Raw genomic sequence first — 19,024 nt, forward strand, 5'->3', positions numbered from 1 at the left:
ATCTCTCATGTGCACAGGTAGGGCATTCCCAATCACCAGGTGGGCTAGGCTTCACGAAACAGTACCACATGTAAATGACACACTTAGTGCAAACAGAAAGGTGCATATAGAGGAAGCATACTGATATTAACTGCCTTATATTATTGAGTTCATAAATGATAATATCCCCAATACACCAATAATGGACTAAAATCCCAAGCACACCCATAGCCCTGCTGCTGCAATTATCTAATTTACTTTCATGCCAAGAGCATGTGCTGCTCTTGCAGGTTCCAACGAGGCAGCAGATTGCTATCGCTCCAGCAGCTTGGGAACCGCTACCGGCCTGATGACGAGTAGGGCAGGTCAGTGCCTTATCTCTAATTAGCCCCGAATAAAAACATACAGAGAAAACTGCAGCAGAGAAAAGGCCTGACCTTGCTAAGCTAGATGCACTGGATGGAGGGCAGATGAGACTCCATATTCAGAAAGATGAAGGCCATTGTGCCATCCGGTCGTCAAAAGGGACCAGCTTTGCAACGCTAAGCCCACCATCAAAACACAAAGCGTTGTTGTCTCCCACAGACCTCCGAGGGAGACAGCTGCCACTCACTCGCTCTGAGTTGCCTTCCCACCCACCCACACACCTGAGAAGCAAGTCAGAGTGACCTTACCTTTCTCGCAGTGGCTTCCTGTGAACCCTGAAGGACAGACGCACTTGTTAGGAGCCACGCAAGTCCCGCCGTATCTGCAGCCCTCCTCGCAGAAGGCTGTGGTGGAAACAGAGACTTTGTTTAGGTAACTGTAGGCTGGTGCTCGCAAACGATTCCTTACACACGCTGCCCGGGGAACTCACCTCGGTACGGACATATTCAGAGTTTTCCATACACGTGAACAAATAAATATAGCAATACGTTTCCCACAGCTTTATGTCAAATCAGTTGAAATAATAGATGGAAGGTATTACATTTGGGCTTGGCATGCGCATGAGAGCTGGTACCAACAGAGGTTTCTGCTGCAACTTTTATTGATTTATTTGAAATCACCTGAGATGAATAGGTCAAAAAGGAAAGGTGGGGTTGTGGGCAAAGACTTTTCAATCCTCATTGCCTTAGAAATTATTTTTCCCAACAAATATCATTTATACCGTCTTTCATGACAATATATATTTTAATCATTCAAAAAAATTTGGTACTTGATAACATTTTTATAAAGCAATAAATATAATGAATTCGTTACTCTTGAATATTTATGTTGGCTCCAGTATTTTGCCTCCCATAAATGATACACCATCCTCACAGCTAAAATATTTAGCCCCCTCCCCAAAAATTATTCTTTAAGGGAAGGTATCTGAATGTGAAATGCCCCTTGAAAGGTTGCGGCCTGAACTTCCACATATGCTAAGTCTACAAGGCTATCCCACCCCACCTGAGCTCCTTAACATTGACTGTCAATGTGATACTACATAGACTTGCTTATGAAGAGAAAACTAATGAAGAATCTTTTTATAGCAGGAGACCCTACAGGCTTGTCTACAGGGTATTAGATTAATTGATATGAAGTGACCCAGAACACTATTGGCGGCAGCATCCCCTAAGTAGGGGATCCTGAAGAGTACAACAGAAGAGAAAGCAAGCTGAGCCCAAGCAAGCAGGCAAGGGTCCATGAATTTAATCTCTATCCTTACCTGTAGATGGGAAAAGCTTTTTTAAGCTCCTTGCCTTGACTTTTGAAGGTAATAAAGTCTGACTTGGGATCGCGAGTCCTTTCCCAATTTACATTGCTTTTTGTCAGGGGGTTTTCTCACAGAAACAGAAATGAAACCCAGACTCCACCCCCAGGGCTTTCCAGATGAGGGGGTTCCCTGTTACACACCCACAGCAAGGCAGCACTCACAACTGTTCCTTTATACACAGTTACCAACCCCATTCCCAACGACCCCAGCATCAGACCCTCAAGGACTCTACTAAGCTGTTGTTGGCTCCTCACCGTGTCCTATAATCTCAGCATCCACTCCATAACAGTTACTGGAGATACTAGCTCAATAGCTTATTCTCCATTTTGCAGGTTGCTCTGCTAGGAAAGCTTCTATTCCTGTAATTCTGCATCCCTTCCATTCAGGATAACCCACCGAAAAGTGTTATAACAAAACATGCAAGTTGCTGACGAATGAAGCCATTGGAATTAGCTATTAGTGAAGCTGATTGAAATCATTAAGGCTGAGTTCCTTGTATTCATATGAGAACTGGGTGAGCAACAGTTTTAAATTTTAATTGCAGTAAGAAAATGTCACCCTGGAAAAAAAAATGTCCTGGCCGTCTGTTGCCATCCTCACATAATTAATATGAGTCTAGCTATAAAAAGCCACAGGGTGTGTTTGGAATGCTGCGAACCAAAGGCGTAGAACTTATCCCAGTGTTGCCGGTTTCCACATCATTTACTATCTCTCGGGTAAACTCATATTCTACAGATTCAGCAATTCATTGTAACTTGCTCTCTGTGCTGGAGGAGAGTGCAGAGCTTGGAATTGGAGGACTACTTCCTCCTCCCAGCACACTAGCATACTAGCACAAAAACAACAGCAACAGCAAAAGAGGTCTAGGCAAAGTCCGCTTTGGCCTGTTCACCAAGAAACATACATGCATCTTGAGAAATCACACCGTGATTTTGTGCGTGGCATTTTCAGTGAGATATCTGAGGCACGCTTGTCATCACAGTTATGTAACTAAGTGTTTCGGGGAAGTGAGAGTGGCGGAGGGCGGCAGATGAGAGGGGACACCAAGGGGCGGCGGAGGACCGCAGGGCTGGAAGGAGGAAGTTCAGTGTGACTTTCCATACTGAACAGAGACATGTCAACGGGGCCCTGAAGACCATGTTAAAAGACTTACTCATCTCTTATACAAAAGCAATACTGTGAGAACCTGTGAGACACTGGTGACTCCACGGGCTCCATGGTTACGTCATGTGTAACAGGCTCCATGATGGTGAAGTGAGTTTGCATTGTAAAGAACTTTACATACACCATGCTGTGTGTTCTGCTGCGTAAAGCCAATTGGTAACAGCACCATGGTGACCATGAAGTACAGACTGGGGACAAGACATTAAAAACCTTCCTGGGAGCTGCAGAGACGGCTCATTGGTTAACAGAAATGGCTGCATTCCCAGGAGATCCAAGTACAGTTTCCAACACTCACATAGTTACAACCAAGGGAAGCTGGCACCCAATTCTGTCCTCTGCATGTACTACATACACATGGTGCACAGACACACACGCAAAGAAATCACTCCTATATATAGAATAAAATAATATTAAAAATTTGAAAGACCTTGAAAACAAACCAATTCTACAAGAAGCTCTACCAACATATTCTATGGATACCACCATGGACATATCTTATAGTTGTCATTATTTTGATATAATAACTCAAAATGAGGTTCAGAAACCAGGAGCACACTGGCACTGGCTGCCAGAGCTATGGCTCAAGCAAACACCTTTACCTACAACCCTGTCTCCTTTCATGTGTTACAGTGGAAGTTCACCTACAATCCCAGGCTCAGAAAGGCAGGTTTATTCTTTCTTAAATAGTTCAAAAATAATTAAGAAAGTTGAATAAAATTCAAGCACAAAATATAGCCAGATAGCATAATAACCAGTTTACTTAATGACTATTCAATCCATTCCCCTACTTGGTAAGCCTTACATTTTGTTTATGTCTGCTTACCCCTCTCATAGATCTAGGCAAATAGCAATTTTAAATGGAATTTATCTAGAATAAGGAAGAAAATAATTTCTCTCTTGACCATTAGACAAAAATGGGAAAGTAACTAAGACAAAACTAAGTAAAGAAAGACCATGTCATCCAAAACTATAACTATGTTGGGGGAATCAAGAGCAACCCAAATTTTCTTGCTGTAATTTATAGAATGTCAAAAAGAAACTGTTGTGTTCTAGTTTAAACATGGTGGGTGATTACTCACGTCCTGATAGGCTTTCCCCCCTTTATCCATATATCTTTACTTGTAAGTATTCATGTCAAAGAGTCATTGGTCTGGTTTGAGGTCTCTGGTTTCTGCTGCACTATCCATGCTGGGCCCCCACTGGGACTCCTTTGGGATGTCCTGTTGTTGCCCTGTGTCGTGGAGATCCTGCAGCTTTGGGTCTGAAGGACTGAGCCTGGGTAGTTGCAGGGTTGGTCAGCCCTCCAGCTCTCCCCGTCCTCACCACCAGGGTAAGCTTTTCTACATTGCCCTGGCTAGTTCACCCCTGCAGCAATGAGCAGGGGTGGAGCTAGTTCTCCTGCTGCTATGTCCTAGGTCAGTTCTCCCACACCTACACCTTCAGGGTCAGCTCTACTGGGCTGCCCAGGCGTGGCATAGGTGCCATTCTACGGAATGTTACAGCTGATGAGGGTCACGGACAGCTCTCCTGCTCTATGACTTCAGGGCTAGCTTTCCTGCCTGCCTCAGGCACTGATGGGGGGGATATCTCTCCCCTGCCCGTGCCACCCCAGACAGATGAACAATGGGAGCAGCTCTCTCATGCACACAACTTTGGGATCAACTCCCTCACCCCTCCGCCAACAGGATTGATGCTATTCTGCTGCCCAGGCAAGGGGCAGAGCCTACTTTTCTGAATGTTGCAGCTGGTGGCAGACAGAGGTGGTCCATGGGTCATCCTACCTTAGACTTAAGATCTGTGTAACTGTTGGCAACATATTTCAACTCTCTGTACTTCAATCGCAAGGCACTGGTGGCTAGTAGTGACGTTGCCTGTTGAACCACTAACTTCAACTACTCAGCACAATGAATGGAGAATGTGATGCCCTCACACCCGAAGGTTAGTCCTGATTTTATCATCAGGATTCTCCTGGGCCAGACAACAGTGATATTGTGAGCCACTTTCTTTTCAAGACTCTAGCAATGCAGTGCTGAGTAAGCCAAGAAAGATCCCTGTGCAGTCAAGACAGAGCTGGCGCTCCAGTCTTTCCCGACTCGGTGACCTCAGGGGACCATGAAGAGTCACAGACCTGGGGTCTTAACTCCCTGACAAACTCGGAGAAATTCAGTGACACGGGTTTGGGATTTAATAAGCCACTTACTTGTCAACCACTATCCAGAATCAGAAGCATGACATAGACAGATTAAAGAAAGACAACAAGGTTACAGGCTTCGATCTGTTATTTTGGTGCCTTCGTTATTAACTCACTGCCCTGAAGGGGGGTGCCTGATCAGATCAACTCCAAGATGGCATGCGTCTGATTTTGAGAGAGCTCTTTATATTTGCAAGGAAAACAAAATCAGAAACCTCTGGGTGAGATTTAATCTACAGAACGAACGCATGCTTGTGCGGAAAACAACTTTGGCATGTGAGATCAGCGGAGCTGCTCACGGGAACCAGGTGTTACATCCAATAACCACGGCAGACAGTAATGAAAAGTAATAGCCCTGCACATACTGAACATGTCTCCTGGTCCTCTCCAAGTTTTACTGGCATACACTTCTTAGCTCCTAGAGCATCCTAAAGCCCTGGCAAGTGAGCATCCTTCCTTGGGTTGGTTTCTGACCCCTCTGCCTGTTTCTCTTGGTCCAGGCTATGGGGAAGACACACATAAGGATGATGTTCGTCTGATGAAAGAAGTAGATAGAAGCACTTAATTACCATAGGCTAATCTGTGACATTTGCAAGGCATTGGTTACACTGTTAAACACACTATTAATTATGATAATAAACAAAAGTCGGCTTCCATGACTTATAGTCCACTTGATGATATGTATCAAAAGCTTGAAGTGGGGTGAGCTGAAATAAGCCAGGCCACCTACGCAGCACCATGCCCACTCCTCTCCAGGGTGCTGGTGGGCTGAGCATCACATCAGCTTCATTTTGCTCTTGATATCAGACATCAATCTCAGCCATAAACTCCCATTATCCAACGCAGTTCTGCCAACAATGAAGGGAATGGCATGTTTCGTTTTTGCTTAGTTCTTGGTCTTTTTCAGAATATGTGATTTGTCAAAGAACACTTCAAGTACTTTGGGTTGTTAAGGTGGGGTAGGGACAGTATTCTACTGTGTCCTGGGATGTCACCACTCACCATACAAGGCACAGGGCAGCCCTGTACAAGGAAGAATGGCTCGGCCTGAAATGTCAGTAATCATGAGATGGAAAAACTTTTACTTCAAGTTACTTGGTGTATATATATATATGTGTGTGTGTGTGTGTGTATACATATATATGTGTATTATAATATTATATTGATTTATATATTGTATAATATATTTATTATATATTATATTATTTATTTATTATATATATTTATTAAATAACTCTGGGACCAAAGTCTTATTACTTTTATCCAGCCTCTATGTCTTCTATTTTTCTCTCCTCAACCTTCCCATCAAACAAATTAAAAACATGGAAGTAAATTGGATAAAAAATATTCAGAGGACCAACTATGATACATGAAACCTGCAAATGTCTTCAGCTCCCGCTTGCTGCCATTTGAGTCTCGAAGTCAGGGTGTACTGTATATTTTAATAATTATCCACTTTAAAAGTCGCCATCAAGTGACAGTTCCTGGCGACTGTGGGGAGGGTGTGTCTCTAAAGGTTGGCAGGCTCCCATGGCCCACACATGCTCATGCAGTCAGTCCACCCTGCATGAGCAGTGGGTCAGGTTACAGACACGAAACCAACATGAAATTAGGAGGGCAACTTGGAAAACATGTGAGTTTCAGTGGATGAGCAATGAGGGAGGAGAGACAGGGAAACAGGGAATTAAAATGACTAAAATCAATTATCTACATATATGAAATAAAGAATAAAATAATAAAAAACTAAAACTTAAAACATCATACTTTTAAGGAGATTTCTGGTCCTTTTAATTATGTGTCTATGTTTCTATGTGGTGTGTGCATATGAGTACAGTTGGCTGGAGGCGCTAAGAGAGGCCATCAGTTCTGCTGGAGCTGGATTTACTGTTTCCCATCCAATGTGGGTGCTGAGAACAAAACTCGGGTCTGGGAATGAACAATGTGTGCTCTTAATGGCTGGGCCATCTCTCCATCTCTGACCTCACATACAGTATTTTTCAAAGAAAAGCAAATCACATTCAACAAGATCAGTTTTAATACCAAGAGCTCCACAGAAGCATCTACTTTCCTCTTCAGTACAAAATGTTGTTCTTAGGAAGCTTGTCATATGGCCGACACTGTAGTAAGGCCTTGTGTGCAGGATTCCATTTCCTGATTACAGTGTATGGTGCACCCAGCCATGGCAGACACTTCTCAGATGAAAATGCTGGCTTGGACCGAAGCAAGGGGTCAGGGGTCATATGCCAATTAAGTGTCACCCTAAATTTGGAGGGGAGAGTTCTCACATGTCCAGACTGAGTCCATGAGGGCCCTGCAGCCTCCAGTGTGCAGACAATAAAGTAGGCACTGAGATATCTACTCCTAGTCAGGAGCATTGCCCCTGTCCAGAGACACCCACCCGATAGCAGCAGACTGTGACATCATAAAAGGAGATAGAAACCTACGGTAGTAGTGAGAACAGTTGGGGGACACAAGGACACCATGATTAATCACGCCGAGTGGACTGGAGAAAAAATTCCCAACAGAGCTGCCATCTGGGTCAGGCCTGGAAGAATCAGAAGGTTCAGGAAATGTGACCTTTCTGGTCAAGGCTTTTCATGAATGAAGGTGCTGAAGAGAAGAAACGAGGTAAGGGACTCAATGGTGAACAAGAAAGCAGGGAGTGGCAAGGCAAGCAAGGACCTCAGAGCCTGTGAACCAGCCATCACCCTTGCCTTGAAAATCCACCTGTTTCTCAGCCGTGCTTCCGTGGCTCTGTCCATTAGATGATTTTGAGACTGTGCTTTATTAACACTGCACCAGGATAAAATGGGAAGAAATGCCATATGAAAAATGCGGACCTCACATATATATATATATATATAGTAAGCATATGCATAGATGTAGAGCTCTTTGTGATAGTTTCTATTCTTTCTTATTCTGTTTTCGTGCTTCACTCTGTTCTGAACAACAACAATTGGAAACACAGCTATGGTCCAAGACTTTGCCTTCAAAATCCACTAAACCTATGTATGCCTTTTAAAATGTCACTTGGGACAGAGAGAACACTTGGCCATTAAGAACATGCACGACTCTTTCAGAGGACCCATGTTTGATTTCCAGCATTCCCAGTCAGGCTGTTTCTGACTTCCCCGAGCTCCAGTTTCCAGGGGGCTGATGTCATCTCCTGGTCTCTGCCATCACTGCAGACATATGGCATAATTCACTGGACATACGAATAAAAATAAAACAAAACTTTAAAAAATAAATTATAGACTCGCTTGTTTCATATATTTTCATCACCTGCTTATCATTAAAGCCCACAGTCCTTTGTAAGAGAATGGGGCCTATGACTTGTTTTTATATTGACTCTATAATTTCAAGACGTTGGGTTTGGCACTAGAAAGGTTGACCAAAGGGGACTTACTGAGAAGAATGGTTTGAGTAGGGGAAGGGGGAGGACATGGCAGGGACATTTCACTATATAAGAAGGAAACTGTTAAACAACAATGCATTATTTAAAATTTTAAAAAAGGAATATAAAACTAATAATGTGCTTTATGGGCTGTTTCCAGAAATGTTTTTGCAACACACACACACACACACACACACACGTCTCCCAAAGTCGAAAATATTTTCTTTCAAGTCTTTACAGACTTTCTTTCAAGCGCCCTGTAACAGAAGATGTACTGCACAAGGAAAGGGAAGCCTGGAGGTGGGATAACGAGGCCACCAGCATTTGTTTGGTCCAATGCACATGCATTTCTAACCAGATATTGAGGTTCTTACAGTCACGCACTTTGTAATTCTTCATTCTTCTACACCTTGGCTCCAGGTGATGCAAAACATGCTACAAACACAGCAAATTCATTAGGAAAGAGGGGATGGATTTTTGTGGGGGAAAAAAGTCTCTTTCATAAACTGTGTCATGAAATTTTTGAAACAATCATTTGAACAAGTCGAGTCCATCCAACTCAAAGATTTTATCAAGTACCTCCTGTGCCACACAGGCAGCCAGTGTGCCTAGCTCTGAGTGACTGCCATTGCCTTGCTGGTGAAGGCCTGATGCTTTGGTTTACAAAGTGCAGTCTTGTCCATCTGCTCAACTCCATCGATGGAAGGATCTCTCTGCTCATGTCTGGAGACTGTTTTAGTTGTCTCGAATGGTAGAGTTCTACTGATAGAAAACAAAGATCTTAGACTATGCAGGATGTTTTTACCAATGACCCTTCAAGTTCAGGATATCAGCCATGGAAAGTTGAAGAGAAGGCAAACAGCCCTGCACACAGTCACTTGACAGAAGCATCAGTGACAGGGAGGATTCTGAGAATAGGGACACCAAGAGTCAAGAGCAGAGATAAGGGTACTTCAGCTTACAGGTTTAACTCTAAAGAGAGACTATATAAAGTACACAAAATGCATGTAAAAATATCTTATATTATTACAAATGGCATGGACAAAGGTGAAGAAGCGGTGGTGGGAGTCTGTCCATGGAAGGTTGTACGTTGATGTTGGTCATGAAAGCTGATCACTGATAAGGTCTTTCACTAACAATACACTGGGGATAGTGACCCTTGCAGTAGCCTACAGAAGAGCTAAGCAGACAGAGGTTGCAGTAGCTGCAAACAAAGTAGGGGAACAAAGCTCACACTTCACACACTGACTCTGGTCCTTACAGTATTGCATCTGGTCAAGACAAGAGAAGGATAAGAAGATGGTTTTGCCAGAAAGTTCAAGAATACTGTCATAGAACTGATGCCTGAATGAAACAAAAAAGTAAGCAATAGCCAGGCTGACTGGGCTGAGTGTGCTGCAGGCTAGGGAAAGACCATCCTGATCTGAGGCCTAAGGGTGTGGACCACAACTTGGATGAACCATGAGTGGTTTTACAATTACCAGATGTACAGAGAAGCCCTGGCTCTGTCCAGTGTGTACCTAACTCTGGTCTGATCCACAGAAGGGGTGATATTCACAGCTTCCGTGTGTATCCTGATTAATCTCTGTCACAATTCTGATGAGAGGGCTAAGCATTGGTTGGGATCTGTACCCTATGAATGAAGTCGTGCTGAGACCTCAAGATTGGCTTCTTTGTCCTCCTTCCTCTCCGTCAACCATGTGATACGATCTGTTCTAATGCTGCCTTATCCCTGCTCCTGTGGACGTTCCATTCTCCAGATTCCTGAGGAATATTTTTCTGTCCATTACCAATTATCCTAGTGTAGTGGCATTCCAATTGTATTTTTATAAATAAAGCTTGCTGAAGATCTGTGAGTAAAACAGCCCCACAGGTAATAACACACCTTTAATCCCAGTAGCCACACTAGTTGCCATAAAAACCAGGTGCTGTATGCCTTTAATCCCAGCCCTAGGAGGATTATAAAATGGGAGGAGACAACTCTCAGACACATTCTCATTCTGAGATTCCTGGAGGCAGGGTCACCATTTTGGACTGAGGTCAAGGTAAGAGCCAGTGGCTAGCTGTTTTTCTTTTCAGATCTTCATGTTGAACCCCAATTTCTCTCCCTGAGTTTTTATTAATTGTGCTTCATCCAATCTCTTTAATCCCCTGCAGAAGCATAGATCATCCAAAGTAATTGACTTCTGCTTGTCTTCCTCACAAGGTGTTCTTGGATCTTACAAAGAATTTAAGATTCCTATTGCAGCCCTATTTTCCCACCATTCCAATTTAATGAAGAATTTGGGTGCTGGCTTTTCCCTAAGAGAGAACAGGGGGGAAAAACTACATTTGAACATTTTCATGGGTTTAAAATTCTCTCAACTGTACAGACAGATGATCATATGAAAGAAAGAGCAGATGGGTCTGGAGGCGCAGGCTTGCAATGCCAGCTACACAGGACAGTGAGGCAGTAGGGACACACATTCCTGAGGCCACCGACTGAGCTCAAGGTTGTTTCTGCTGGAGTTTCATTGCTGTGAAGAGACACCATGTCCATGGTAACTCTTATAAAGAAAAACATCTAATTGGGGGCTGGTTTACAGTTTCAGAGGTTTTGTCCATTATTTTCAAGGTGACATCCACACAGACATGGTGCTGGAGGAGCTAAGAGTTCTACATCTCAATGGGCAGGCAGCAAGAAGTGAATGTCACACTAGACCTGGCTTGAGCATTTGAGATCTCAAAGCCTAGTGATGTAAGTCCTCCAAATAAAAGCGCCCCCTACTCCAACAAGGTAACACCTCCTGATGGTGCCACTCCCCTGAGCCTATGAGGGCCATTTTCTTGCAAACCATCGCAAAGACCAACCCAGGTGACTTAGTGAGACCTTGATGCTAAGCAAAATGTAGAAGGGAACTGGAGAGCAAACCCATTGTGCTTACCCAGTATGAGCACTACCCCAGGTCCATAACCCCTAGAAGAGAAGAAGTTTGAAAAGGTAAGCCCTAACCTGAGATGGATCACATATACTGTCCAAATACTGCAGATACCTGGGAACTTTCTTTTTACAGCCTGGGACACAATAGGTGCTTGTGAATATGATGACTCTGAAAACAGAGGTCTTGCTTCTGGTCTTGACCCCTCTCTTATGTCCTCTTGACAAATTGTCTAATCATTAACTGTAAACAGGAAAAGGAATTGCTGCTGACTGGGGACACTGGGACTTAAAGAGACAGAATAGGTAAAGTCCTTGGCGGCGTGACCACACATCTTAAGCTCTCAAGTGATGTTAAATCTTCTGAAGGACACCAGCCCCTTTCTCTAGGTTGACTATACCGCATTATCTAGACATGTGCAAAGGTTATTGCATCCTGCTTTCCAAAATGGGGTGTGTGTATCCACTCAATGGTTAGGAGATCCCTCAGCTCTGAATTCAATAGCAAAGAAATTGGTGAGCCATTGGGACAAAACGTGAAACGAGTAATAAAATAAACTGATGATGTACATGTCTCAAAATCAAAATGCAAGAAATTAAGTCAAGAGATGGGGCTGTAGCTCAGTGATAGAGCACTGGTCTACCATGCACAACACCCGGGGTTTAATACCTGTAGCGAGCTGCGTGGTGTCACACCTGATGGAGATGTATAATCAACTCCTGAGATGGCTAAGGCCTGACCTATGCTATGATCACGCAATGATTATCAGCTGCCTGCATATGCGTGAACCTATGGGCAGTGCCCACCTGGCAGTTCAGGGTTGGCAGCCCATGCCTACTTAAGGGCTGGGAGAGGTTTGCCCGGGGAGAGAGGATAGAGAGAGAGGTTTGCCCGGAGAGAAAGTGAAAAAAGTTTTAGAATAAACTGCAGTGAGAAGAGCTCCGGTGGTCGCGTCATTCCTTGCAGGATGAGGGTGGCCCCGACAAGTGGTGGCCTCGTACGGGGACAAGTCGTAAGGGGAACCTCCAAACCTCTCTCTGTGGAGCCCAGAACTTGCTGCAGGGGGTGCATTGGTAAGATTGAGGAATCGCAATAAATGCGGGTTTTATGCTCTCACCTGTAGAAAAGGTAGAGCAGGAAAGCAGAGCCACGACCAAAAAGTGGCCGGTTTAAAGTGAGGGCCATGACAATAGTGGACGGTTTAAAATGAAACTAAAAGGAAGAATGGGATTTTAGAATGGGTGCTTCAACATCACACCTGATTTTTCTGGCTCTTAATGAGCTGTTATGGAGTGCTTTGGAGAGGTTTTTGAGTGAAGGTGACATAATTGCATCTTGGTTTGCTGTCTCTGGCAATATTAATGTGTCATCCTGGGACAAGCCTGGTAGAGATCTGAATTTTGCCACTGAACAAGGTATGCTAAGGAAGGGAGTGATGTTCATGTGGTTTGAGTTATCGAGACCTCCAGAGTTTGCAGTGGAGTGTGAGCAGCTGCAGCTCCAAGGCCAAGCAGCACTGAGGGTCTTTGAAGCTGCAAACTCCTGGGACCTGCCTCAGGGCTTAGAAGCTCAGAAGATCTGTTGACCTGGACCTCTGTCCCAGCCTGGGGCAACCAGCCAGGACAGGTCGGGCCACCGCTCAGCCCTGCCATGCCTCCACCACAGAGTTCGGTGGGGAAGTGAAGTCTCTGTCTCTCCCCTGTCCTTGCTGTGAGTCCCAGTGCGACTGGAAAAATGGCAGTAGATTGTAGTAAATACCTTTAAGAATGCAATGTCCCCGCTCAGCAGGAAGTAGCCAGACAGATTGACAAAGGCCAAATTCCCTAAAACTTGGTTTAAGCGGGGCCCTTTCAGAGCAGAAGCAGGATCAGCTGGGTTGCTAGGGAAGCCAAAGAGGTGCACGAGGGAGAAGGTGTCTTCCATGCACTCAGCTGACAGGAATAAATGAGCCACGGGGGTATGGCAGCTGGGGTATGTTGTTTAGGGGACTGCTGAAGGAGCAGTGGTTTCTAAGTGCTCCTGAGGTTATGGCAAAGCCACTCCTAATGACAGAAGCAGGCAGAGGAAAGCCAGGGAGGGGAAAGCAAGATTGCCTCCCCTTCCTCTCCTCTGTGCTGGCCCCTCTGCTACCAGTTCTGACTGCCCTTGCTGCTGCAGCAAGCACAGCCGCAGCTGTGGCAAGCGGCGCAGCTTGGCTATGAATGGAAGTATCTGGGGCTGTGTGTGTGACCAGCATTCAATATGACTCATGCAACTAATTTGTTTAAAGAATTGTCTAGATATCTTTTAGGTAATTGGTCTGGTGAATTCGAACAACTGGAAAAGTTGCGGGTGGCAATGGTGACTGCAGATTCCACACGCATGGATACCAGCCTGGCAGAAGAACCATCCTCCTGGATCACTCCATGGATCATCTGAAGGAGTGGGCGGGAGTAGGAGCCCTAACAGGCTTAATGGTGCTTGCCTCCCTGGTATGCCTGTGGTGCATTTGTCACATAAGGGTTTCACAGCATCGCAATGCAGTTATGATCATTCAGGCCTTCACGGTCATTGAAACAGGACAGTCTCCCCAAGTTTGGCTAGAGATGTCAGAGCAAGTCTGATTGCATGTGGGTTGGTGTCTAACTCCCACCTCTGTAAAAAGGCACCGGACAGGTCTAGTGTTCTCTGAGTGGATGACACCTGGACAAACACTAGTACATGTTCTATTTTTAACAGAGATCAGACCTCTACTCTTACCTGTGGCTTTACAAAACAAAAGGGGGAACTGTAGCGAGCTGCGTGGTGTCACACCTGATGGAGATGTATAATCAACTCCTGAGATGGCTAAGGCCTGACCTATGCTATGATCACGCAATGATTATCAGCTGCCTGCATATGCATGAACCTATGGGCAGTGCCCACCTGGCAGTTCAGGGTTGGCAGCCCATGCCTACTTAAGGGCTGGGAGAGGTTTGCCCGGAGAGAGAAGAGAGGAGAGAGAGGGTAGAAAGAGAGGGAAAGAGAGAAGAAAAAGGAGAAAGATTATTGTGAATAAAGTTTTGAAAACTGCTGCAAGAAGAGCTCCGGGTGTTGCGTTTTTCCTTGCGGGACGAGGGTGGACGCGACAAATACCCAGCACTGCAATTAAAAAAAAAATAACTCCAAACTCTCTATGACCAATAACTAAAGTAAGAACAAATGATCTATCAGCAACAAACTTTATAAATGAAAAATAAACTTTCATGGTGGGGGCTCACGGGAACACTAAGAAACGGCAAGCTGGAAGGCTCACACAATGGCTAGCAGTGGGGACAGAGCCAGAGTGAGAGCTGGCGGGGAGTGAGAAGGTGGACGAGGGGGCTCTTCCTGCTCTGCATTTGAGCGGCACTCATAGCACCCACGCAGGTGACAGTCGGAGACCTGCAAAGAAATAAACCCCAGCAAAGTGTCCTGGGTAAAAGATTTTCTGCAATTTTATATAACTGCATGGAATTTGATACTAATATCTAGAACGAAATAGTAATTTGGGTGGACCAGAGGTCTTAAGTGGGCTTTTCCTATTCCCATTTTCTCTTTGTAGTTCCTGAACAACTCCACAGATTTTGTTCATGTTTCAAGATCAGCTCCCAATACAATTTTTTTTTAAGTAAAAAGTAGTGTCTTCATTCTGTAGACGGGGAAGTTGGAGAGAGCAAAATGAGACGGTCTGCCTGAGAAAAACCTAATCATGAGGCCGAGAGTAAGAATTTGAGATTACAGGATCCTGGTCATGCACGTGATAGCCCGTGATTATGAGACGGCAGCTTTGACCAGTGGGAGACAATTGGTTTTAGATATTCAAGTGAGAGTAGAGGAGAAAGACAGAGGGAAGGGAAAGGGGAAAGGATCCCTTCCCCATCATGACATTCCTTAGTTCAGCCCCCACATCCACTCCAAACTTTCAAACACCCAGCATCTACAAAGAGCACAACTTCCAGTAAACATCCCCCTAACAGGCTGCTTCTCTAGCTGTGTGAAGTGGGGTTCGTGGGTCTTCTATAGCACTGTGTCTCTCAGAAGGAAATGGAAAGTAAATAAGATCGGGGCCTTCTTCCTCCAGCTGTTCCAAGGACTAACGGTACCCAAAGTAATGTGTTCACTTTCAGGTGTTCAGAGGTATTAATTACTGTTGGGAAAATCATTATTATTAGTTACACATTTATACACACATGGAAATCTCTTTGGGGAGACACACTGCTGTGGGAAAACTCAAAGTAAAGGAAGCCTCAACTTACAGGGGTGTCAGGCTATCATTTATATTTTGTGAGAAAACATTTTTATTTCAATCCCATGTTTCAGAATTTTTTCCCCAGGAACTCAGAGTTGGAATGAATAATTATGAAGTAATTCATGAGATATAAAGAAGTCTACTTATTGCAGACACTGAAAACATATTTGTTCTTTTCTCAACAGCCTTCAAGGTCAAACTCGGGGTCCTCCTAGGGGCATTTCACGCCACTCACAATCACCAGGCTTAAGCTGCATCCATGCCTGGTTATTGGTCCTCCTAGAAGCCGAGCTGTTTCTCATCTATAGCACGGGCTGCCTTCATTCTTGTGCTAATGTTATTTTTGAAAGGTTTAAGCTCAAATCCCTCACAACGTACTTCTAATTTATAGAGTGCAGAGAGGGAGGGAAAGAACACAGTCCACAGAATGAAGCGATCCTTAATCTGATCCAGGAGTCATGTGACCTTCCGCAGAGTAGTGACTTTCTTTGAGCCTCAGTTTCCCCTATTGCTAAATAAAGACCTCCACTCACTTCAAAGCTGTTCTGGAGATGAAACAATGAAATAAATGCAAAGGTAGTAGAACAGGACGGATGCATCCTTCTCCTCCACACTGGTCCTTTTTATTCTCTACAAAAGAGCTTTCTATAGCCTCATCCAGCCAGGCCCAGTCCCTTACAAATGCTAAGCTCGCTTTTTATACATTTCCTTAGCCCATATGGCACTGCCTGTGGAGAGACAGAGAAAAACGCTTGTGTCTTTATTTTCTGTGGGCACTATCAGGATGTTTTCCTAATGGCCGACTTTCTGCTCAGTGGGAAAGCTCCTCACAACTCAGCTCTCAGTGGAGGAAAATCTGTGTTGAGAGAGAGAGCTTTCATACCCCTTCCTCAACCTACTGCTTATGAAGAAGTAAGTTAGCGCAGTGTTGTGGGAAACATGTTGGCAACTCATTCAAAATAGTAAAAATAGAACTAAATGCCTGATGCACCAATCCTGCTGGGAAATAAAATCTGTAGGTCAGAGACACCTATGGCATCATTTACAATTACTGCAGCATTATCTGCTACGTCCAAGACACAGAATCGAGATAAATACTCATCAATTCAATGAACAAAGAAAACACAGGCATATTTACCCAGTGAATTATTACTCAGCCATTAAAAGGATGAAATTCTATAACTTACAGCAACATGGATGGTCCCGGAAGTTATTCTACTGGATGAAACCATCCAGGAGCAGGAAGACAATATGACATGACATAATAGCATCTCTATGTGCAGGCTGACTGAACCTGATCTAAAAGGAATCAAATGTGATTATCTGCGGCTAGGGAGAGGAAGTGCATTGGAATTGAGGAAGAAATGGTACGGAGCCCATTACAGTTGGGGGGGAAAGCTCCTGCGCTCCGCTGTAAAGTAGGTGAGCTTAGTCCGTGATGGACTGTCTGAACATGGCTCCGAGGGTGGTGGTCACATGAAAATGATGAAGGTTTAAGGCAAGAGACATGCTAAAGATCCTGGTTTGACCATTACATGATATACATATGAACCATACCCCACATGTGTACACAATTATCAAGTGTCAGTGGGACCATAACCATTTTTAACTCTGCTTTTATGTCTGCACTGCACAGAACACGCTGTAACTGATCGATGCGCTGAGATTCCAGCAAATGTGGCAACAAAATATCCCGGGGACAGGGAAAGGGACCAGACCGACATCACAGAGTCCGGCCAGCACCTACAGAGAGTATGGAGGAGCATAGCTCAGTATTCCTGAGGAAATTATCTGATAGCAGTAAGGCTTCAAAAACTATGTCCTATGCCCTTCGCTGTGTGGAAGATAGGAATTAGGGACAAAGACACTTGGGCAAGAAAAATATTTTAGAAGAGAAATTAACCTACAAAAAAAAAAACAAACAAACAAAATTCTGAAAAAAAATGGATCAGGCTGCTCCTTAAACACCACACTGATCAAGGACGGAGTCCAGTTTCTATTTCTTTGTGTGTGGGGGTGTGGGTAAGAGATGTGAGTTTATTACAAGACCCCACTGTAGGCCATTGCAATCTGTTTCCTGGAATATTACATGCATAACTAATTTAGTTTTTTTTTTAAGGAAGCATAGATCTGGCCATTCTCATTAAATGTGTCCTTTCCTTCTACAGAGCGTTGGTCCTCAAATGACAATTCATTCAGTAACTGTCTTTGAAGACATAGCACCGGCAAGCACTGCCATCAGCACTGACCATGTAAAGCTGGACAGAGTGAGTGATGGCCGTGGTCTTGAGACACTTTGCTTTCTGTGGGCAAAATATGCACAATGAAAAAAATGAAGTTACAAAACCCAGATGAGTGCAGCTACCAGAAGGAATAGCAAGGCAGAGTGAAGGGAGAAGCAGCAGAGCCGTGTGTTTAGGGTGAGCGTGAAAAGATGAACATTGACTTCTGAAAGCACTGAGCAGGAGGAGGGAGAGACTGGCATGCAGACGTCTGGGTGGTGGGCGTTTCAGGCAAAGGGAATGATACACCATCGGAAGTCCCATAGTAAGTGTGTCCAAAGATGGCGAGAACAAGTGAGTCGTGGCCACAGGCTGGGTCTGATGATGAGGACAGCATCAGAAAGCATCAGAATTCATTAGTTCTACTAGTGTTTAGAATGCAGTCACTACCACATGATCCAGCTCCCAAGAAGATACCCAAGGAATCCAAGGCGGCGCTCTGAGGAGATATATGCATAGCCGTGCTAACCCTGCACTGTTCACAACGGCTATGGCCAGGTCATATCATCAGCCTAAATGTCTGTACACAGACAAAAGGGTTTGGACAATCATTTACCTATAATGAGAAAATCAATCATGTTGTGTTAGGAACCCGGGTAGAACTGGGATCAGCCTGTTAAGTGAAATAAACCACACTGAGGCAGGTAAACACGTATTGCCTTTTCTCTTCCATATGGAATCTGAAAGTAACTAAATAAATATATAGTGAAAATAAAAGGGGACAAATTAGGGGATCAGAATGGGCATAGTTGAAGAAATAGGAGGGAATGGTAGGGAATGAGACACTAAACCAACCTAAGTACCTTGCATACATGCATGAGTTAGCATGCACCCGTGAAAGAGCCAGCTCATTACACTGAACGCAATGACCAGCCACTTGAAGGCCCTGGGCTGGTGAATGGCATCACAATACTCAGGTTTTAGCAGAATCTGCCTCACTTCAGTGTTGAGGAAAATTGACTATGGGTCCAGCCAAGCAGCAGTGTGAGCAGATGGCCAGGCTTAGCAAGCTGCTACATTCATCCTGCTCCCGTGGCTGACACGGTGAAGTGGAGGTGTGAGGACTCACAGGTTCCCTGGAAAGTTAGTGCAGTTAGACACATGGCTAGGTA

The 19,024-nt window shown here is 44.5% G+C and overlaps 1 protein-coding gene across 1 annotated transcript in view; it reads right to left on the reverse strand.

Moving 5' to 3' along the window:
- Window positions 1-19,024, reverse strand: part of Nell1 (neural EGFL like 1) — an 824,157-nt gene that overhangs the window by 182,050 nt on the left and 623,083 nt on the right. Inside the window, exon 15 of the mRNA XM_050122124.1 lies at window positions 654-749. Coding sequence (XP_049978081.1) covers window positions 654-749 — 96 coding nt within the window. The remainder of the gene's footprint in view (window positions 1-653; window positions 750-19,024) is intronic.

Source organism: Alexandromys fortis, unplaced genomic scaffold (assembly GCF_014885135.2).
Source record: "Alexandromys fortis isolate MF-2015 unplaced genomic scaffold, M_Fortis_MF-2015_v1.1 scaffold_170, whole genome shotgun sequence".
NCBI classification, from domain to species: Eukaryota; Metazoa; Chordata; class Mammalia; order Rodentia; family Cricetidae; genus Alexandromys; species Alexandromys fortis.